Source organism: Heteronotia binoei, chromosome 13, assembly GCF_032191835.1.
Source record: "Heteronotia binoei isolate CCM8104 ecotype False Entrance Well chromosome 13, APGP_CSIRO_Hbin_v1, whole genome shotgun sequence".
Lineage (NCBI taxonomy): Eukaryota > Metazoa > Chordata > Lepidosauria > Squamata > Gekkonidae > Heteronotia > Heteronotia binoei.
This window is the reverse complement of record NC_083235.1, coordinates 34,540,233-34,564,162: the sequence shown is the minus strand read 5'-3', so window position 1 is coordinate 34,564,162 and position 23,930 is coordinate 34,540,233. Positions and strand designations below refer to the sequence as shown.

Genomic DNA, 23,930 nt, shown 5'->3' with positions numbered 1-23,930 from the left:
GAGGTGGGTGGGGCTGAGAGGGCTCTCACAGCAGCTGCCCTTTCAAGGACAACTCCTGTGAGAGCTATGGCTAACCCAAGGCATTCCAGCAGCTGCAAGTGGAGGAGTGGGGAATTAAACCCGGTTCTCTCAGATAAGAGTCCACACACTTAACCACTACACCAAACTGGCTCTATATGTGCATCCAGCTTCATGGTTTGTTTTCAAGCCTGGCAGAACCTCTCCAGGATTTAAGGCTGAGGTGTGTCCCAGTCCTGCTATCAGAAATAGTTTAACTGGAGATATTGGACTGTTAACCTTATTTATGCAAAATGGGCATTCAGTCAACCCTTAATATATAATATTATCTTGCAAAGTTTTTAGTTTTGGTATACTATAATCACTGGGCATGTTCTTTGTTGCAGCTGTGGTCCCAACCGCAAGCAAACTAGATGACCCTAGCAGTGAAGTCGGATATAGCTCTCTAAGTGGAGGTTTCAGCAGCAGAAACAGAAAATGTAACCATGAAGGTCCAGGGATGGGACAAATCCATGGAAATGTAGACTGCTACCCAGTGGGATATACTTCTAGGAGTGTGGGTAAGCAGTGCATCCCTGGAGGTGAAGAGGGCAGCAAAAGTGGTGGGTACAACTCCACCAGTGGTAGCAATGCCTTCAGAAGTGCCCAGAGGCCCAGTGCTACTAGTTATGGAACTGGTGGGCATGCCACTTCCGTTGCAGCTAGGTGTCAGTGTGGCCACCCCAGTACTGGTAATGCGGCTGGTGCATGTTGTCATCATGGACATTCATGTAGCTCTGGCACCTCATTCTTCACAGGCAACAGGATATAAATGTTTCATATCGATCAGAAGCGGTGCAGATTTTCAAATAATGTTTTTAAAATACAAGGCCCCTAAGACCAAAGCCAAATGACATTAGAAATAAAAGGAAAAGAATATTTAAAGCAGTAAATAGTGCCATTTTGATAGTACTGAGCTCTTTCCTTTGGTGCAAGAAATCTTGTATAGATGCAATAAATTTTCGGTGGAAGAACTTCTTGCCTCAGTGTGGGAGCCTTCTTATGCCCAATGAAAGAACCACTACGAGCAGAGTGGGCCTATGAGATCCAACTCATTCTATCAGCTGTCGCACACAAAAAAAATTACGGTTATTAATTGTTTTGGTAACATTTTCAAACTGCACAGTGTATTGCAATCATTATCTTTTTGCTTGCACAAGACATCTGTGATGCTGCTACTGGTCCCATTGAACATATGAAGCTGCCTTATACTGAATCAGACCCTCGGTCCATCAAAGTCAGTATTGTCTACTCAAGCTGAGGTTTTTTACACCTACTTGCCTGAACCCTTTTTAGTTGGAGATGCTGGGGATTGAACCTAGGACCTTCTGCTTACCAAGCAGATGCTCTACCACTGAGCCATTGTCCCTTCCCATTTTACTGATGGGAAACATAACCTGAGGGATTATGGCTTGAATCCCACCTAGATTTCCACTGGTGCTAGGGGGAGAGATTTTCACCAATCCCCCCTCCTGTGAGAGACCTCTAATTCCCCCCTTAAACTATCCTTAGGAGTCCCTCCTGCCCCAAAGCAGCATTTCAGGAAGCTGGAATCAGCAAAAATGGTCCCATGGAAATGTAGGCATGATCCAAATCTGTGACTTTCCCAAGGCTACCTCAGTACACCAGTGGCTATGGTGAGATTCAAAATTCATTTCTCTGTTCTTAATCCATATAGCTATCCAATGGCAAGGAGAATACCAGCTTTTGTGAAGTAAAGCCTTTATGTGCAGTTTATCCATCATTGTTCTAAATCAGTGCTTGGTAGACTGTACCCTCTACTAAATACCTGTCTTGAGATAGATTCACATGATGCTTGGTGAAAAATCATGTGTGAATCATTTGCCAGGAGTGAAAATCTCATATCTTTCACATCAGAAACTATTTTTATTGTGGCTCAGACCAATGACTCATGTAGCTCAGTACCAATAATATTGATTGTCCATTCCTCTCTGTGGCCTCAGGCAGAGGTTTTGCCCAGCCCTAAGACTTGGGGTCTGAAAAATTAATTAGGATATGGGTGAAGACTTCTGCAGATGCATGACAAAACCCAGCAGCCACCATCCCAGGCTGCTGCAGAGTCTGGAAAGCCTACCGGCTTCTTAATTAGAGGAAATGTCAGAAAAAGAAAATCAGACTGCGGTCAGATTAACAGTTTGACGTGACATACTAGTGTTACCTTTAAAGGATTTAAAGGGCTCGATCAGACAACAACATTTGCCTTCTGATGTCCTGTCATTGACACCAAGGCTTGCTGTGCTTTGGAAGTTGAATAATTAGGCACTGGGGAAAGTCCAGTATTTATGGCTAGTAGCACTTCCACTTCATGTTTCCAGGCGTCTGAACTGCCCTTTCACAAAGTCTGAACTCACAGATCCATTTCTGCAGCTTTTAAAAAAGTTACTGCCAATATGCTCATAAGTGCCTGAGTGCATATGCACATGCACCTATCAGTTTTAAAGAAACCAACCTGACAGCATGCTCTGTGGTCAAGGAGCTGCGGTAAGGTGGATGCCTCATCACTAAGCGAGTTCACAGGGAAACTGCCACAGGGTGTGCTGTCTGGTTGGTCCTTCCTGCAATACTTTAACCTGGTGCACTTAGAGGCACACCCAGATTGCACCAAGCCTCCTGTCTGACCGCAGCCTCAGAGTGGAGCTCTGCTATTCTCCTGCCCATTTATGTTCAGTGAAAGGACTTTGTATAGGCACTGCTGTGCTTGTGTTTTGCAATGGAAGTTGCTGCCTATGTTGATGACACAGGCTCCAAAGTAGCAGGCTTGCTTTGTAAGCATACCACAAACTACAATATGCTGCCACAGCCTCCCTTGTATCCAGTGATACTGAGGCTCCTGACTTTCTGCTGTGGGCTAATACCTTGTAAACAGCATTCTTTTGATATGTAAATGGTCAAATGAGCTGGCAGAGATTATCACCAAAGCTTGTTAAATGCACTTTCCTACAGGGTAATGTATCGTGTCTGCTTGTACATGTTTTGTGATGGACAGAATTAATGATAAGTACAGAATTTCCACAGTGACGTTCATTGCAAAGAGCTGGAAAATGCTATATTAAAAATAATGCAAGGGGGGAAATGTTTTTGAAACTGTTTTCTTATTAAAAAAAAATATTGCACCAGCTGTTAATGATCCTGGGATCTTGTCTTTTTAAAATAAGTTTCTGTCTTTAAACATTCATAAAGAAGCTAAGTACTTCACTGTTTTTAATGTGGCTCTTCTTAATTATGAGTGCTGTCCAGATAATCCTATTAAATCAGTGAAAATTTGCCACAGATATAAATGACAGGTGGGTTAGACCCTTTATTTGTACTGCAGAGTATTTTAGGGTGCCAAGAAGTGATTTATTTAGAACCATACACATATTTAGATCTTCTGTGGTAGCAGTTCCGATCAGTACAGATTCACAAAGAATGTTAAGGAAAATTGGAAAAGTTTTAGAAGACTGAGATAAGAATGATTAACATGCGATTTGGGAGCGGTACTTGGAAGGGAGGCGGGCCTCAGCATAAATACGATGTCACTCTAGGACTTCTACAGAGGAAAGGCTCTATGGTATATTACACAGTCTGCCCTACTTGCTGCCATTTCTCCAGAGGGGAACTGGTCTCTGTAGCCTGGAGGTTAGTTGTGATTCCAGGAGAACTCTAGGCCCCATCTAGCGGTTGGTAATCTTACAGAGAGTCATGGGCCTGAATACAGCAACCAAGTTGGGAGGGTCAGGGGTTTTTTTGAGCAGGAACGCACAGGAATGCAGTTCCGGCTGTCTTGGCATCAGGGGGTGTGGCCTAATATGCAAATTAGCTTCTGCTGGGCTTTTTCTACAAAAAAGGTCCTGGGGAGGGTCATCAACTGTAAAAAGGGTCTATTCAAATCAAATAAACATGCTTATGTTTCTCACAGTTTCTCACATTTATGCAGTAATTTTCATGTCCCACACAACTCCATTTAATCTCTTTAGTATGTATAATGGATGATCTTGTGCTTTAAAACTCTGTATAATTTTAAAAGGTAACTTGCTACCACTTACTGTACTTTGATTATTGATAAAAGTTCTGACTTGCCTGCTGTGTCTCCAATAAACAGCATGAAGAACTGGTCTTGTTGACTTTTTCTTGTGATTCTCTCTCATGCACATATGCAAGAAAACAAGTGATATTGAGAATTACTCCTCAGTATACCTCTAGAAGTGGGAAGAGGTGTAATCGTTGTAGACGATTGTAATAACAAGCACAGCGACAAAGATAAAATGAAATGGGGGTGGGGAGGGGTAAGTTAGAAATGCTAAACTGAAATTGGAGAAGGTTCATACTGCAGGGAGCACAGCCACAGGTCCCTGGCCTCCCCATATTTTAGAACTAGATCATTAATGGAAAGGTAGTATATAAACGTGTTAAATAAATATGTGTACTCTTTAAGGCAGGGGTGACAAACTCATTGGTTTGAGGGCCGAATCTGACATAAATGAGAGCTTGTCTGACCAGGCCAAGTCAGGTTGAGTCAGGCCATGTCAGGCCAGGCCATGTGTATACCTATTGAAGATTAGGTGGCAGAGATATAAACTTTATAAAAGACACAGACAAACACAATTAAAGATTAAAAAAAAACCCTTAAAACATGCTTAAAATGTTAGCACTCTTAGACTTAAAGGTGCTTTCTTTGTATTTCTCCCATGGGATCCATGGAACTGGGCAAAGGAAGCTGTGGTTCTTTCCTTCCTTCCCTAGGGGACTTGGGGGGGGGGAGGCTCAGCCCATAGAAGGAAGAGAGACTTGGCTCAGTAGTTCTACTGTGTGATTAAGAGAGCCTGGAAAAACAAGCTCTGCTTCCCCCCCTTCCACCGAAAGGGAGGTGGCTCAGCCAATGGAGAAAATAGAAGTTTTGCTCTGTAGCTCCTGTATGATTGAGCAAGCCTTATAAAGCAAGCTATTATACATAAGAAAGCAAGAGAAAGGGAGAAAGAAGCAGATGGCAGCCAGTTGCTCGGGGGCCTGATAGGAGCCCTCTGGGGACCTGATTTAGCCCCCAGGTTGGATGTTTGGCACCCCTGATTTAAGGAATACTGACCTGGATAGCCCCAGCTAGCCTGATCTCATCAGACTTCAGAATCTAAGCAGGGTTGGTCCTGGCTAATATTTGGATGGGAAACCTCCAGGAATCCCAGGGTTGTGATCCAAAGGCAGGCAATGGCAAACCACCTCTGAACAACTTTTGCCTTGATAATACCACCAAGGGTCTTCATAAGCCACCTGTGACTTGACAGCAAAAAAAAGCAACAACAACAAACTATTTAGGGAGGGTGCATCTCCCATCCTCCCCACTCACCATGCTGCTCCCACAACAGCTTGGAGTTCTGCTCCTCCTCCCCCTGCTTGCCTAACACACTGCTGCCTTGGTTGGGGGTCAGCGATAACTCCTATTCCCCCTCCTATGTACCATCCCTGGCCCACTTTCAGCAGCACCATCTTGGTGGGGGTGGGAGGAGTGTCACTGCCTCAGCAGTGAGGTTGGCTGGAGGCTCCTACACATCCTCCCCTGCTTGTCTTCCAATTAGCCACCTCAGTGGCTAAAGGCAACAGCTTTTGCTCATTCTCTCCTGCCCTCCTCCTCACATGCCCCCTTCATCCAGAGAACTGTTTTGTGAGCTTCTTCAGACAACTGCCAAATACTCTGTGGGACTTAATACAATTCCTAAGGTTACCAGGTTTTACCTGGCTCCCATCGGGATGTTTCTTGTGTGTGCAATGCATGTCTGGCGAGATGACATCACCTGGAAGTGATGTTATTTCATTGGGGACACTAGCATTTGGGTAAAAAAGTACTTCTTTCTCTACCTTCTCTATCCCATGAATAATCCTGTAAACCTCTATCATGTCACCCCTCTCCAAGCTAAAGCCCCAAGCTTTTTAACCTTTCTTCAAAGGGAAAGTGTTCCAACCCTTTAATCATTCTAGTTGCCCTTTTCTGGACTTTTTCCAGTGCTATAATATCTTTTTTGAGGTGTGGTGACCAGAATTGTATACAATACTCCAAATGAGGCCACATCATCAATTTATACAGGAGCATTATGATACCAGCTGATTTATTTTCAATTCCCTTCCTAATAATTCCTAATAAAAAGCATAGCTTTAAAAAAAATTAATTTTTACCCCCCCTCCTTTTTTATTACAATCACACACTGTCTTGACATTTTCAGTGAGCTATCTATTATGAACTCATGTCCGCAAACCTGAAGATCTTCAGCTTAAATTGAACTCCTCAGAGTAAAAAGATTCCATATTTCCCGACATTTATTTTCACTTTGTTTGTAGCTTTATGCCCTGTTTTCTTCCCTAATAAGGAATCCTAAGCAGCTTAAAACATTGTTCTCTGCTCTTCCATTTTATCTCCACCACAACCACCTTGTGATATGAGTTAGGCTAAAAGAGACTGGCCCATTGTCCCCTCATGAATTTCCATGGCAGAATGGGGTTTGACTCTCAGACCCTACTTCAACATTTTAACCACACTGGCTGTCTTCCATGGTTTACTTTCAGGGCAACAACAGCCTGGCTCCAAACTCAGCCTATATTGCTTCTGGCTTTGTTTCTTCTGGCTTCCACAGTGCTGAGATGTGCCAAACTTTATCTTCTTCCTCCCCCCTCCCCCTAGCAAAAAAGTAACTAAGACATGGCTGATGTTGTTTGGCACTGAAGGGAGTCCTCCCAGCCTCCACGGCACACAGCTAATGAGTGGCTGGCTTATAAAAACTCCATCTTTAGATCCTTCAGGCTGTTTACCAGATATACCAATTTATATACTACTAACAACTACAGGGGTCGTATGGTCTGCATCGCTCCCTGTCCTCTGGCATTTAAAAATGGATTGTTTTCATCTTTCTCCGGGTGTCATATTAGAATGATGCTGGAGAGCCACCATGGCGCAGTGGTTATAGTGGGGGTAGGAGCTTGGAGGGACAGGTTTGAATCCGCACTCTGCCATGGATGGAAGCTCACTGGATGATCTTGGGTCACAACCTACCTCACAGGGTTCTTGTGATAATAACAAAAGCAGAGGACAATGTTACAGGCCATTGGAGAAACAGAAGGAAGGAAAGAAAGAATTTTTAAATGTTATGCTAGTAAATACATCTAGACTAAACCATATTGGCTTGGGTCACCTTGCGAAAAAAGACAGACTAGAAATAACACAAATGAACAAACAAATACATCTTTGGTTTCTTGTGTCTCATTTTGAGGTGTGGGGGGCAGAATGTATCTGCAACTTTTGGTGTCTAAAACAAAGGAGGAGATTTTAAAACCTAACATCTACCAGTCTCAAGAAAGATGTGACACTAGTTTATTTAGTTAAAATGTTTGTAAAATGTCTTTTTAATCCCTTTTTTCTCAACATCACATTGTTCTTTACCTCTCTGGTTGTTACAGACTAACATGGATTTAACATGAAGCTGTTAAGGGAGTTTATTCATCCATTATTTCAGTATCTTTTATTGTCTTCCCAGCCACATCAATGTCTCTGATTTATCTGGCCAAATGATGTTTCATGCACTGCTGAACTCAGACAAAACGCTGCTTCCAATGAAGGGATAGGTGAGTAATTGAAATTGAGAACATTCATAGGACGCCTACAACCCACACTCTCAAATGCTAGGCAGCTTAAGTTAATATTATTTAACTAAATGTTTATGTGTGTAATGCTGACGGGAAATTTAGCTTTTCACCAATCTGTGTGGGAAAGGTAAAATGAGAGTAATGTTTATAGCAAGCCAAAATTCCCATCATCAAAGCAAAATGGAACAGCCATATGCTGAAAGGTGCTGTATTTTCCTTCCAGGCAAGATGATAACACTTTTCATATTGTGTCTCAACATCAAAAGCGTGTTGTGCCTTTTCCTTTTTTCTGCCTCCTGCCCTCCATCCAAAGTCCACACCCAGACGTCACCTGCAATAATATCCCAAAGATCAAGCTAGAAGGGGGAAATGCCTTATGTTTTAATTTTCTTCTCTTTCAAGTTGCTAATGACTTATTTGCCCCCATAGGGTTTGTTGTGGCTGCAAATACAAAGCATTCTTTTTCAAAGTGTCTTAATAATGAATAAATGCTTTGTGAAAGAAAGAGCTTATGGCAGCCATTGAATTCAGGAAAGGTGTGCTGTGATGAAGCACAAGCTTCATTGCCCTGCATCTGTGCATGTAATGATGCTATAGTCTTCCAGTGTCTACTCATATAAGTACATACATGTAATGATGTTATAGCACCAGAGTGTCATAGTAGGTGTGCTGATACCATGGTGTGGATCAAGCAAACCATCAGCAGAAGGCACTGATGGTTGTGGATCTTCCCTGCTTTCTCCCTTCCTCCCCTCAGCAGTTCCAACCACAAGGAAGTGGATTCCTGGGGTCACAGGACACATGTGGGCAGGAAGGGGAGATGCGAAACTGGTCCTATGGTCTCTTTTCCAGCAGCCTGGGGGCCAGGGACGGCCCTGCCACTAGGCAAACTAGGCAATTGTCTAGGGTGCCAGCCTTCTGGGGGCAACAAATTGGGTGCCCTCCATGTGACTCAGTGATATTATCAGTGGAAGGGGGGGCAGTGCCAGAAGTTAGCCTTGCCTAGGGTGCCAGACAGTCAAGGGTAAGCCCTACTGGGGGCAGAGGAGAGAGACAGGAATGTATTTTTGTCCCTTTCCTCACTGCAGTCCACTGATCTATGTGCCTACTGGCCCATGTGGGTCCCATGGCCCAGGGGAAAGGGGCAAAGAGCCTTGCACAAGTAGATAGTTGGATCCAGTCCTGTGAGGACAGTCCCTCTACACACAAAGGAATTGTCTCTCTTTGCTTCTCATAGCAAAGAATCACTTCTCTAAAGAGTTAATCAAGTAAACCATTTGTTCCCACCAGAGCTTGCATTCTTTTGTCTTTTATTTGCACCCCACAACTGATTACTTACATAAGTACTGTCAAGTCACAGCAGACTTATGATAACCCTCACAAGGCAAGTGAGAAGCAGAGGTGGTTGGCCATTGCCTTCCTCTGCAGAGTCTTCCTTGGCAGTCTCCCATCCATGTACTAGCCCTGCTAAGCCTCCAAGATCTGACAAGATCAGGCTATACCATGCCGCTGTCCCTCCCCATCCAACAGATTATGCTTCTTGAAAATCAACTTTTGCTTGTAACATCTCACCCTCCAATGTCTCCCATTATGAACTGGGGTGGTGAGGTAGGAAAGATCCAACACTGCAACAGTTAAAGGAACTTTCTTCCTCTCTTCAGCCTTTTATATGTGAGCTTAATCAATTGGTTACACTTGTTGGGGGAATGTTATGTTAAAACTTGCAATGCAACGTTGACCCTTCCTACCTTGATTTTTTGTTGATATTGCTCTTGACTGTAAAAGTTTTTGTTTTTATGGATTTTACTGTTAAAATTTACTCCACATCCTAGAATGCTTTGCCTTTCCCCCCTGTCCCTTCCCCATTTTTTGTGGAGTGACTAACACAAATTTGAGGAGACTTCAGAGGATGGTGGAAGATAGGAGGGCCTGGCGTGACTTGGTCCATGGGGTCGCAAAGAGTCAGACTCGACTGTGCAACTGAATAATGACAAAAATGTATGTGGCATGTTTTAAATAAACGTAATAAAAATAAAGTTAAAAAAATTAGTTACACTTGTTTATTACAATATTGTTTGCAGATGTACACACAGAGTTTTTGTGTACAAGAGATTCCCCAGTGATTTTAATGAAGAATGCCCTGGAGATACATTCCTTCCTCTCAAATGAATGGAGGAACAAAGTGGTGCCAGAAAGGAGTAAACTTACTGCATCAATCCAGAGTTCTTTGTGCACTCTAAGGGATACATGCCATTTGGGGAAAACATCCCTTTGCCTGTGCAAAACTCCCATGATTCATTCAAGAGGAGCAAATATGAGCTTCAAAAGTTGGGTGAAGTGACAGGGATGCTTAAAGAAGATCCTAAAACCACAGCTTTAACTGGCGCTATCACATGTGCCTCCACAGCATATCTATTGTGGCCGGCAAAAGTGGAAGACTCTCTTATATAACTTTCTACTTTATAATTAAGGCGAGCCACAGGAATAAATTTCAAGCTTAATATCAGTCAAATGAAGCTTGCAAACAAAGCAATTCCTTTAAATTTCTCATTATTCCATAAGTTTATGTTTACTGTGATGTTTTGCACATTGAAAAGCATTTGTAATGGCCCTGAGGCAGGCCAAACCCGGGGAAAATCTAAATTAAAACTAAACCAATCAAGCTCAGCTTTTCAATGGTATATAAGTGTTGACTCTGAAGTCTTGTGCCAGAGGGCTGCTCTCTCCTTTGTTTCTGCTGCACCTGCTTCCTTGGAACATCCTATTCTGACTTTGGGCAGGTCACAATGGCACAACAGGTGTCTGCTGGGATGCCCTTCTATGGAGGAAGGGGATTCAGCTCTGCATCTGCCATGGGTGGACTAGGCGGGCACAGAAGCTACGTGGCCTCTGTAGGCCATCCTATTGGAAATGGATACGGAGTCCGTTGCTTCAGCAGTCAAAGTCTTTCCAATCTGGGTGGAAGCAGAAGAATTTCCTACGGTGGCTATGGCAATTCTGGATGTTATGGCAGCTACGGTGCTTATGGCTATGGTCATATGGGTTATGGGACCATAGGGTTTGGTGGCAGGATGGGCCATACTGGAAATGGAGGACTTGTCGGAGGATATTCCAGCTTCAGAGGTGATGGCATCCGAGGAGTCACAATCAACGAGAAGCTCTTGAAGCCCCTCCATGTGGGAGTTGACCCCCAGGAGCAAGAAGCACGGAACCATGAGAGGGAAGAAATGAAGACCCTGAATGATCAATTTGCATGTTTCATTGATAAGGTGATCAATCAAAGAGTTCTAAAATTCTGTTTAGTGTGAAATGAAACAAAAAGGTGGGCCAGAACTACCACAAGTCATGTTTTTCTAATACAAATCCCTATGCTGCTGCTTGCACCATAACATCAATATGTAGCCGACTCATGGGGTTTGCTTTGCATTATTCTTCTGCACATGGGTTATGCACAGATGTTATAGTTGAGATTTGCTTACAAATATTTTATTATAGTGTTTTCAGATTTTGGAATTAGAACTGTAGTATAATGGATCAGCTCAGGAGGCTGTATAAATAAGGCTGTATATTGCAATGTTCTTTATACTTCAGTTTATGTCATTTATTTATTTTACATGGGCCATCAAGGCAGCTAATTCAATTCTGTGTCTTCTACCTTTGTAACTCTTTCTTCTGTATGGTATGTCAGACCTTAGAGAGTTTTGTTGTCTTAGTCAGTTCTCTGCCTACACTGGTTTCTCTCTCTCTCTCTGCCTTAAAACAGTTTTTATTCTTGACTTTCATTCTTTTCCAGTTCTTCAGTTGTATCCCCATTGCATTGTTTTGTTTGGCAGAGATCTTTGTTGTTTGACTTAGATGTTGTTATCATTTGTACTTACTGCAGATCCATTTCAAATTTGATTGTTATTTATTTCTTTTATTTTATATTGTACTCATAAAGGATGGGTCACCTCGGTCCTTTGCTAGATGTTTGACTGCCTGGAGGTGCAATCCTAGAAACACTTTCCTGGCAGCAAGCCCAACTGATTAAACTTCAGTAGGATTTTGAACAGAGCAGTGTATCTTTGCTTTCTTAATTCATAAAACTGTAGATCCCAGAGCTGCTTCACACATGTCTGTCATCATTGTGTAGGAAAATTGTTCAAATGTGTATACTACCATGTATGAAGAACAAGTAACTGTTCATCTTGTTGCAGAAGCAGAGATTTGGAATTACTGCATACACAGAATCTGATATGCAGTCTGAACATGGTGTGTGTAGATTCACTGTAGAACAGATACTCAGATGCACACCAGTGTAATAGTCAATTCTGATTATAGGAATTCCATTCTATATATGGATCTTGCCTGCCCGGTTCCATTTTCCCATTAATTTCACTATGCATAAATTATTTCCTGTGAAATTAATGAGGACCTTCCTCCCATGCACATCTTAATAATAATTCCTGCTAAATTAATAAATTAACTTCAAAACAAAAATCTGTTACGATGCTGGTTTTAATATCTACTTGACAATTCTAGGAGTCTTTCTATTAATTTTAAGAAAGATTTTTATTCCTAGAAATGCAGTAGTGCATCTGTGATGTCCACTCCTTGCAGAAATGCATAGCAGACCGAAAAACTTGTAATTGGCTGTATTTTTTTCCTGTAAGATTTATATGTAGTTCCCCACCCTGAGCCCATTCTTGGAGATGGTGGGTTATAAAGCAAAATAATAAATAAACAATGATAAATAATAAAACAAACAAACAAAAGTTTAAATGTCTGTTTTGGAAGTACACTTGTTCTTGAGACTATTTTCTAATACAAATTCCTATTACATTGTAATTTCTTTAAAAAAAATCAGGTCCGATACCTTGAGCAGCAGAACAAAGTTCTTGAAACAAAGTGGAGACTCTTACAAGAGTGTGCCTTGCCAGCAAGGAAGAACCTTGAACCCTACTATGAAAATTTCATCAGCAACATGAAAAAGCAGCTTGACTGCTTGTTAAGTGAAAGAGACCATCTCACCAGTGAAGAAGCTTCCATTCAGCAGCTGGTGGAGGAATTCAAGACCGGGTAAGATCATTTGCACATCAGCATCACCTAACTTTGGGTTGGGAAATTCCTGAAGATGTGTGGGTATAGCCTTGGGAGGACAAGGTTTGGAAAGGCGAGAGCCCTTGGCATTGTATAACACATAGAGTTCACCCTCCGAAGCAGCCATTTTCTCCAGGGGAGATTTCTGAAGTCTGGAGATCAGTTGTAATTCCAGGAAATCTCCAGGCACCACCTAGAGGTTAATGTAAAGAAAGTATATACCGTAAATAAATAACTACATATTCTAATTATCTAAATGTCAGTTCCATGCAATCAATGCATAAATACATACAATCAATGCATATAACTATATACAATTTCCCAATCAATATATTAAAAAGTCTCATTAGTTCATTCATTATGTATACAAAGTAGGCTTCCCAACCCTCCCGCCCTGGCGGGGGACCCCCGAATTTTCAAGCTCCTCCCCCGCTCTTAAAAAATCTGGGGGTGGGGGGAGAGAGAACATACCTGTAGGCATCATGTTGTTTTACAGCTTGGGATCCGTTTTTAAGGCTGCACAGGAAACAGGAATGGCCCTTTAAGGCTGCACAGGAAACAGGAACGGCCCCTCCCTTTCTTTTCCTGTGCAGCCTTACTTTCGTTTTCACAGCGAGCAAATTCTGCTGGAAGAAGACCAAGTACGGTAAGTGTTTGTGTGTGTGTGAGAGAGAGGGAGGGGGCACAGAGGGGGGAGTCCCTGGTATGGAGGCCCTCTCCCCCCTTTAGAAAGCATGGGGGGAGGGAAATGTCTACTAGGCACTCTATTATTCCCTATGGAGAACGATTCCCATAGAGAATAATAGGGAATTGATCCATGGGTATTGGGGCTCTCGGGGGCTATTTTTTGAGGTAGAGGCACCAGATTTTTAGTATAGTAGCTAGTGCCTCTCCCCAAAATACCCCCCAAGTTTCAAAAATATTGGACCAGAGGGTCCAATTCTATGAGCCCCAAAAGATGGTGCCCCTATCCTTAATTATTTCCTATGGAAGAAAGGCATTTAAAAAGGCGTGCTGTCCCTTTAAATGTGATGGCCAGAACTCCCTTGGAGTTCAATTATGCTTGTCACATCCTTGTTCCTGGCTCCACCCCCAATGTCTCCTGGCTCCACCCCCAAAGTCCCCAGATTTTTCTTTAATTGGACTTGGCAACCCTATTACAAAGTTCACAGTTCATGGTTCAATTTATATCCAAATTTCTCAATAGACGAAAGTGCCTGTGCTGTAAAAATTAATTCCAGTTCATCAGTTTTCAAAATGCGAAACTTGGATTGTTGAAAGGACACTCCCATTCCACCTCTAGAGAGCCAGTTTGGTGTAGTGGTTAAGTCCGTGGACTTTTATCTGGAAGAACTGGGTTTGATTCCTCACTCCTCCACTCGCACCTGCTGGAATGGCCTTGGGTTAGCCATAGCTCTCGTAGAAATTGTCCTTGAAAAGGCAGCTGCTGTGAGAGCCCTCGCACAGCCCCATCCACCTCACAGGGTGTCTGCTGTGGTGGGGGGGGGAGGGTAAGGGAGATTGTGACCACTCTGTGACTCTGAGATTCAGAGTACAGGACAGAATATAAATCCAATATCTTCATCTTCTTCTTCTCTAACAGAGCCTGCTGGCCTTTAGTTACATTGTCAAAAAACTTTCTTAAAGAGGGGACAGAACATTGTCCTATACGCCCATTCCTTTCAATCCAATTAGAAACTGTCAATATGTACCACAAGCTCAATTTTTGGGTAGTGCATGAAATAGCCCTCAAGTAGGGATGCCAGCCTCCAGGTGGGACCTGGGGATCCCCCAGACTACAGAGATCAGTCCTCCTGGAGAAAATGGATACATCAGAGGGTGGACTCTGGGATATTGTATCCCATCCCCAAATCTCCAAGAGTTTCCCAGCCTGAATCTGGCAACCCTACCCCTCCACCCCCTGCCAGTGGCTGGGGGAACTGGCACCTCTAAAGGGGGGAGGAATTGTCTTTCTTTGTAAACAGGTTCTTATGTATGAAGGCCCCTTAATGTCATGTCAAGAGTTTTAATGTTTTGCATTGTCAACACTGATCAAATAAGTAGAAAGTATTTTATAGGGAAATAATGTCACTTTTCTAAAGATGCAAAATCCAGTGAGGAACTGTGGGAGGAGTATAATTTGGAAATCCCCTCCAGGTTTCTTCAGATTCTTAGGTAGTTCAGTCAGCTAATTCTACCCCTCCCCCCCTTCTTTCCCTTCTCAGCAATTCCCAGCATTCTGAATTAAGGGAGTAAAATCAGTTCTTGTCAAGCATTTTCTCGTCCCCTACCCCCATATAGTTCATTTATAAAATCATTTTTGCATACCCATACAGTCCCTATCAAATATGTTGAGACCCCTGCTTTGTCTCTGGGGGTCCCTTTGTGTTGTGTTCTTTATCCATGGAAAGATCATTTAATTTATTATCAGAGGCAACACTGAATCTGCAGTCCACATAGCATAACAGCAAACAAAACTATTGGAGGCCAGAGAGATTCAGCCATTAGTTTTTTCTTTACAGTGCCAAGAGTTTGTCCTAGGCTGTGGTTAGACAGGCAGTTTTGCCTGATATAGTTGCTGTTCCCTTATGGATTTAATGGGCTCATTCACACACCCACATCTGGCACCCTTTCCCCAGTCATACTCACCCCATTGTATGATGAGTTGGATGCAGAGTAAACAGCCACCGGAGAAAGTCTGGTTAGGGCTGCCAAGTCCCCGGGCAGGACAGGATTCTCCCACCCTGGAGGTTCCCAACCCGATGGCCCACATTGGGCCAGTGGGGGGAACCTTCCCTGACGTTGCTGGCACAATGATGTCACCTGGAAGTGATGTCATTGCACCGGCGATGCCGCCCGCTGGCCGCTCTAGGCATTTCCGGGAAAACTCTATGCTTTTCCTGGACGCTCTAGCAACTTGGGAGGGAAAACTCTATGATACAATAGGTACCATAGAGTTTTCCCCTTCCAAATTGCTAGAGTGTCTGTGCAATGATATCACTTTAAAAAATCCCCTGACAGAGGCCACAGGGGACTTGGCAACCCTAAGTCTGGTGCTTATGGATGTCTGTGCATTCATCCCACATTTCTAGATGTATGAACTCACGGGAGCACACACAAAACGAATGGGAAGTCTGAACCTTCCAATCCGTTCCAGGCAGGTTTTTACCCAACTCACAATGTGTGCATGCTCCAGGAAAACTTTATTAAACCCAAACCATGCTGCATGGATGACTTGCTGTAATATTATAAATGATTGATTGTGGGCCCGGCACATTGCAAAGCTGCCTCAGGGTGTGGTGTCTGACCAAGATTCTCCATTCCCAAATGAAACGGAGAGATAACTGGTGCAACCATACCACACCAACCTTCCAGTCTGACTATAGCCCTAGGATATCTGGTTTAAATTGCATTTTGGGGGAAAGTAACCCTGTAACCTACGGTTACTGGCTGGGGTATGATGGCTTTGAGTTGCACAGAGCTCTTAATTTCTATTTTAACAGATATGAAGAGGAGCTCAAAAGACGGACAGCAGCAGAGAATGAATTTGTGCTGCTCAAGAAGGTAAGGAGGTCTCAGTTTGCTGCCTTAAACCTGAAGCACAAAACAATGTTAATTGCTTTACTTGTTTAATTAAGGAAAGCCATTGAAGGATCATATGGAATCCTTGATAGTATTTTATGTGCCCTTGGTCCCCACCACCCCCACCATGCCTCATATCACCTTTTGCTTGCAAGTTGCCACTTGTTACGTAGGAACAACAGGAAATGACAGGAGGTTCTCATTTCCTATGCAGAGCAGTGTATGCCAGCTAGGACTGGCACCTTACAAACCACTTTTGACTAGGTCAAAAAGGATCTAGGGATCTTAGTGGATCATATGCTGAACATGAGTCAACAGTGTGATGCAGTGGTTAAAAAGGCACATGCAATTTTGGGCTGTATCAACAGAAGTATAGTGTCCACATCACCTTATGTGATGGTATTACTTTGCTCTGGTAAGACCTCACCTGGAGTATTGTGTCCAGTTTTGGGCACCACATTTTAAGAAGGATATAGACAAGCTGGAATGGGTCCAGAGGATAGTGAGGGGTCTGAAGACCAAGTCCTATAAGGAAAGGTTGAAGGAGCTGGGCATGATTAGCCTGGAGGCGGCTGAGATATGATCACCATCTTCAAGTACTTGAAGGGCTGTCATATAGAGGATAGTGTGGAATTGTTTTCTGTGGCCCCAGAAGGTAGGACCAGAACCAATGGGTTGAAATTAAATCAAACGAGTTTCCGGCTCAACATTAGGAAGAACTTCCTGACCGTTAGAGCGATTCCTCAGTGGAACAGGCTTCCACGGGAGGTGGTGGGCTCTCCTTCTTTGGAGGTTTTTAAACAGAGGCTAGATGGCCATCTGACAGCAATGGAGATCCTTTGAATTTAGCGGGGAGGTGTTTGTGAGTTTCCTGCATTGTGCAGGGGGTTGGACTAGATGACCCTGGAGCTCCCTTCCACTTGTGTGATTCTATTATTCTAGGTCAGCATGGTTCCCTTAGGGATATTAAACTGCAGGTGGGGCCTGGACATCTCCAGGGATTACGGTTTATCTGCAGACTAAAGAGATCAGCTGCCTTTGGGGTGGTCAGGTCTGACTCAGAAAATATCTGGGGACTTTGGGGGTGGAGCCAGGAGCAAGGATGAGAGAAACATGATTGTTCTGGCCATCACATTTAAAGGGACTGCATTTCTTTTAAATGCTTTCCTTCCATTGGAAATAATGGGGGATAGGGACACTTTCTTTGGGGGCTCATAGAATTGGACCCCCTGGTCCAATCTTTTTGAAACTTTTTTTTGAGATGAGGTACCAAATGCCATTGGTGCCTTTACCTCAAAAACAGAACCCCCAAAGCCCCAGATACCCACAGATTGATTCTCCATTATACCCCACAGGGACTGGTCTCCACAGGATATAATGGCCAATAGACATCTCCCTCTTCTTTCTGCTAACCCTGAAGCAGGGGGTCATCAAAACCAGGAGATCCCCTGCCCTCAACTAGGGATTGCAAAAGAACAGTGGCAGCACAATATATGAAATACAAAAATACAAAATATACACCATATATACACCACTTTATAATAGAACTCAACTAGGGATTGGCAACCCTAGTTGCCATGGAGAAAATGGCAGCTTTGGAAGGTGGCATTTCACTATGCTCAGGCCACTCCCCAGACGCAGCCCTCCCCAGGCTCCACCCCTCAAATCTCCAGGAATTTCCCAACCCAGAGCTGGCAGCCCTACACATGAGAAGCTGCACTGGCTGAGCCAAAAGCAGTATGAGAGAGTCACGCTCTGCTTCTTCCTTTGTCCTTGTCATGAGACTGATCTCCCAAGAGCTGGCTTTTTCCAGCTCTCCTTCCCAGAGGGAGCCTTCCATGTTGCTAGACAATGTTCCCAGAATCTCTCCCTGTAGCCCTCTGTGGATGACATGATGTGTGGTATAATCAAGCCCTATATGTGATCACCTGCAAGTGTTAAGTCTGCAGGAATAGGAAGTATACATAAACTCCCTTCCTTTGACCTTACAAAGCAGCATTCCCAACCCTACATGCACATTTCCTGTGCTCAAAGACTTTGTGCTCACAAGCCAGGGATCACATATAGACAGAGGTGTGGGCTTTTGACTTCTGCCAACTCCCCTGCACACACACTGATTTCAATGAACCTGTAAGGGGCTTGTGTTCATCTCTCTGGAGATTCTTTATTTTTTCCTCTCTGCATAGAAAATCAACATTCTTAATAGAACTGAAAGTCTGCAAAATTTTGAAATTTCATAAATTTTTCAGTAACCAATTGTCCTTGAAATTAAGGATTAGCAGGGCTTTTTTTGTAGAAAAAGCCCAGCAGGAATTCATTTGCATATTGCACACTCCCTGACATCACCATTGTTCCACACAGGCTTCGTTTTCGCACTCACCTCCAGCCGGCGCGACCCCCCTCTTCACCACGCAGGATCTGCGCAGATTTCGCACTAAATGCCGCGGAGCAGCCAGAAGAGCCGGAAACTCCCGGCGCAAAAGCCGCTCAAACGTAAACCGCCAAAAAGCAGTTTCCATTTGCGCGGCTTTTGCGACAGGAGTTTCCGGCTCTTCCGGCTGCTCCACGGCATTTAGTGCGAAATCCGCGCAGATCCTGCGCGGTGAAGAGGGGGGTCGCGCCGGCTGGAGGTGAGTGCGAAAACGACGAGGGGTTTTTTGTAGAAAAAAGCTCAGCAGGAACTCATTTACATATTAGGCCACACCCTCTGGTGCAAGGACAGGCGGAACTGCGTTCCTGTGCTTTCCTGCTTTAAAAAAGGCCTGAGGATTAACCTGTTTTGATTAGCTAAATGACCAAATGAACAGTTCACTAGATACAATTACATGTCACTCACCACAAGACTGATTATTTATTGTGTGTCTGTTGTCAGAGGCCAACAGAGCCAACCTAAGCAGAATTACAGCCTTCCAGATAATTGAATGGGCATTGAAGGGTATAGACCTCTGTTTATAGACCACTACTACATTGCTCAATCTGCTCTTGATCAAGATGAGCCTGCCACCTCTCAAATACTGCTACAACCAAACATCAAATATTATCCATGCACCCAGAGAAAATTCCACATCAACATTTGCATAGAATTTTTGGAATTGTACAAAAAGTGTCACATTAACCCCCTGCTTCCCAGATGTATGAAATCGTTTAGATGCTTGTTCAGAATCTCTTCAAGATTCAACTATCTAGCCACTACACTCTCAGCTACTGTAGGTATATAATGTTTAATTGTCTGTTAAACCCTCTTTTAGGATGTAGACTGCATCTTCTTGAGCAAGGCAGAACTGGAGGGGAAAGTGGATCTACTGAGTCGGGAGCTAGAATTCCGTAGATGCGTCCATGCAGAGGTAAGGGTGGACTACACAAATTCTTTGGTGAAAAGAGAGACCTTCAGGTCCTGAAGACTGAAAATATGATTCGGGGAGGCACTCTGTGCCCAGTGGAAGCTCAGGGAGTTTTTCTATCTGAGGCCACCACCCCTACCTCACTGCCCTACTACCCTGCCTCAATGCCCCCCACACTGTTCCCACAATAGTCCTTACACACTTCTGCCACCATAATGGTCCCATTGTACAGGAAAGAATCTCAGAACTGCAGTTCTCACCTGGCTGGACGAGTCTTCAAAGGGCATCCTAGTGATTGTGGGAACAGAGTCAGTTCTATTCACAGTTATGGAATAGGCCTCACAGAATTAGTGAAAAGGAACACAAGGATGTTTTTCTTCCCTTTTTTGAAGCATGTATTTATATGGATATTTCTTAAATATGTTTATATGCTACTTTTCTGCCATTGCAGCCAAGGTGGTTTGCAATTCAATATAACTGTCTACAATCTGCCTTGAATCCTACAATGCATCTCTGCTAACCCGGGCTTTTTTTTGTAGCAGGAACACCCCCCTGATGTAGCCAATCCTCCAGGAGCTTACAGTAGGCCCTGTAAGAAGAGCCCTGCAAGCTCTTGGAGGATTGGCTACATCAGGGAGCTGTGGCTAATATGCAAACAAGTTACTGCTACAACAAAAAGCCCTGGTCAGCACATGGAACATGTACAAAGTAATTAGGCATTTACCACTGATTAAGCACAGGGAGCCCCTGTTCATTTGGTATCAAGGTCTCAGAGCTTCAACCCATTGTCTCTTTTAGGGCCTTTCCACACTAGATTTTTAATCCAGGTTCAACCCTGTCCCCCAATTGACATTCCACACTACACTCGAGTTCACTCTCAATCTCAGGTTATTCTTTGTTTCCACATTAATTGAGGTCACTTGGTTTTGCCCCACAGTTGTCCCAGGATATAAGGATGCTGTAATAACCAGGGATAAATGCAAAGTAAATGGCCACAAGTTGAACTCAGAGAAAACCCAGGTTGAAGTCCAAGTGCAGAAAGGGCCTTTAGTAAACCAACTGCAGAAGGGTTAGAAAGAAACGGACTTCCTTGCATACTTGATTCTGACACAGACTTTTGTCTTGCAGGAACTAGCACAGCTCGACGGTCAGGTCTATGACACTAACATCCTTTTGCAAATGGACAACAGCCGAAACATAGATGCTGACCTCATTATCAAAAATGTCGAAGCCTGGTATCAGAACGTTGCCCAGAGGAGCAAAGAAGAAGCAAAAGCTTTATATGAAAGCAGGGTAGGAAAGAGCATGACTGCACTACGTTTATTTGCAGTGCAATCCTCAAAAGAGTTGCAGTTTTCTAAGTCAATTGAAATCAGTGGGATTAGGAGGGTGCAACTGTGCTTAGGGGTGCACTGCTCATGGATGTTCTTATCTAGCAAGTCCATTCACTGCCACAGCACACAATGGACATATTTGTAGTGGTTTAAGAGGCATGCACTGGTTCTAGTTTATACAATCTCAACAGCTGGCTACTTGTCTTAAACAGCACGACAGCACAGGTACTTGTGAACAGACAGATACATCATGGGAAAAGTGGCACCTAAACTCTTCCTGGGGTGATTTCTGGCAGCTGCTGTGACTTCGTGCCTTCCCATAATATCTGACAAAGTTATGGGATGTATGAGAACTCTATCCCATTCCTAAGAAGTTTCATTGCCTTTTCACTGCCAAAATTCACTGGCATTTCTCAGAATTCTGAATACAAAATGAGCACCATGGTATGCAAGCAAAATACAGGGAAACAAAACTGTGGAAACAGTAATAAAGGATAGAAGTTTGCTCCAAGCAAACTTTTTCTATGTAGATAAGTATAAAGTCAATAAATCCAAGTCCAAATGGATTTTTCTGGTTTAGACAGGTATGAAGTCAAATAAGTCTAAGCCCAACAATCATTTCAATTTAGTTTCTCTTCCTCAAGAGCTTGGAGATTTTCCCATGTATTTGTGAACAAATTCATCAGTTTCAAACGAAAACAGCAGAGTCTTCAAGCCATAACTAATGTATTGCAAAACATTTTCAGAATAGGCTCGTTTATTAAGAGATATGGACTTGGTTATATTTGTAATTGCCGATTACGTATGTAAAATTATTCTTATGATTCACAATATATACAATTATTTGTAATAGTCTAGAAATTGTTTCCACAGTTTTGTTTCCCTGTTTTTCCCCTCAGAATTCCTCAGATATTTTGCCTTAGGAAAAGGAAAGGTCCCCTGTGCAGGCACCAGTCCTTTCCGACTCTGGGGTGACGTTGCTTTCACAAAGTTTTCACGGCAGACTTTTTACGGGATGGTTTGCCATTGCCTTCCCCAGTCTTTTATACTTTCCCCCCAGCAAGCTGGGTACTCATTTTATCGACCTTGGAAGGATGGAAGGCTGAGTCAACCATGGGCCGGTTACCTGAATCCAGCTTCCGCCAGAATCGAACTCAGGTCGTGAGCAGAGAGTTCAGACCACAGTACTGCAGTACTGTGTCTAAATTTACTTCAATATTTGAATATATATGAACATATGAAGCTGCCTTATACTGGACCAGACCCTCAATCCATCAAAGTCAGTATTGTCTACTCAGACTGGCAGCAGCTCTCCATGGTCTCGAGCTGAGGTTTTTCACACCTATTTGCCTGGACCCTTTTTAAATTGGAGATGCCGGGGATTGAACCTGGGACCTTCTGCTTACCAAGCAGATGCTCTACCACTGAGCCACCATCCCTCCCCATTTCATTTGCTTCAAATGAAGCCTGGTGACAACCTAGTTATATATGGAATCAACCTTGAGAAATTTTGCTAGATTCACTGAAACTCATGGGCTGCTATCAAAAACCCTTCAAGTGTTTCACTGGAGGAAGTGCCGACAAATTTTGCGTTAGTGACAGACCTGTTTCTTGTTTCTGGATCTTAGTTCCTAGAGCTTCAACAGCAGAAAGGGAAATATTCTGATGATCTGAAGATCAATCAACATGCAATTGCTGATCTGACCCGGTTGCTCAATAAGCTGCAGTCTGAACATGACATAGTGAAGAAGCAGGTAGGCTAATCCATGGCATATATTATTTCTTCTTTGGATCTGAACAATGTGAATGGAATATATCCTAGAACAATGTGAATGGAATAAACAAGCTTGTCATTTCTGTGTGGTGGTGGTGAACTTTTTCCACAGAATTGAAACATCCCTTCCTTTGGGAGTTTTTCCAGTTCTATTTGATAAATATCTCTATGTCTGTCTGTTTGTCATCTATCCATCCGGCCGGCCGGCCGGCCGGCTGTCTGTCTGTCTGTCTGTCTGTCTGTCTGTCTGTCTGTCTGTCTGTCTATCTATCTATCTATCTATCTATCTAGTCCAATCAGTTTTGCTCTCAGTTGTTCTCAGTGACATCATATTAGCCAAATCAGGTTCTGAATTTATTTGCTAACATCCACTGATGTTGTGGCTTTACACTTATTACCACGATAACTTATATACTGGTGACATTTCTTGTTTGGATCAATTCAGCTGTGGGCGCTTTTTTTTTGGGGGGGGACAGGTTGATTGTTTGCAGTCATCCATTTGTGATGTTGAGCAGCGGGGTGACGTTGCTCTTAAAGATGCCCGGGATAAGCACACTGAGCTGCAAACGGCACTGCAGAAGGCCAAGGATGACCTGGCTCGCTTGCTGAAGGACTACAATGAGCTTTTGAATACCAAGCTGGCCCTGGATATTGAAATAGCTACATATAAGACTTTGCTAGAGGGAGAAGAGAGCAGGTAACAATGGATTGCTCTAAAGATCTGCATGCACAAACATCCTTGACATTTGGAAATCTTACAAATATTTTAGCCTCCTTTGATATCCACAAAGATGTTTCTCCTGGGCAAATTTGGCTCAGATTTCATTCTGTACCCATTTAGGATTTATAGCTAAAATTCACTGGCCGCTTTCGAGAAATGTGACCTGTTGTGGCATTCTTTTAAACTCCCTTGCAAATCCTTCTGATCCTTTTTCTGACCCTGAACTTCCAAATTCAAGTAGAATTTCACATTAGAAAAAAAATTCTGTGGCAACTCTGCTCTAGGGATGTGCACTTCTTCCCAAACAAATGAATTCATCAGATAATTGAAATATCATGGGGAAGTTATTTAGGCTGAGTGGCAACTGGGAACAGATCTTTTGTTCCGTATCCAAAGATCAACTGACGGTTGAGATG

At 43.3% G+C, this 23,930-nt stretch overlaps 1 protein-coding gene across 1 annotated transcript; it reads left to right on the top strand.

The window, feature by feature from the left end:
• The first annotated feature begins 10,439 nt into the window (after positions 1–10,439).
• LOC132581039 (keratin, type II cytoskeletal 1-like) lies at positions 10,440–23,494 on the top strand. The gene is made up of 7 exons (XM_060252076.1): positions 10,440–10,952; positions 12,530–12,741; positions 16,266–16,326; positions 19,593–19,688; positions 20,814–20,978; positions 22,648–22,773; positions 23,270–23,494. Exons 1-7 carry the CDS (start codon positions 10,470–10,472, stop codon positions 23,492–23,494), a joined length of 1,368 nt encoding a protein of 455 aa, XP_060108059.1. The 5' UTR covers positions 10,440–10,469.
• Positions 23,495–23,930: the final 436 nt, after the last annotated feature.

Excerpts from the sequence above, each read along its gene's own strand:
- LOC132581039 (XM_060252076.1), top strand. The coding sequence starts at position 10,470 with ATGGCACAACAGGTGTCTGCTGGGATGCCCTTCTATGGAGGAAGGGGA. Across the intron at positions 10,953-12,529 it reads TTGCATGTTTCATTGATAAG|GTCCGATACCTTGAGCAGCA; the intron begins GTGATCAATCAA and ends AAAAAAAATCAG. Across the intron at positions 16,327-19,592 it reads AATTTGTGCTGCTCAAGAAG|GATGTAGACTGCATCTTCTT; the intron begins GTAAGGAGGTCT and ends ACCCTCTTTTAG.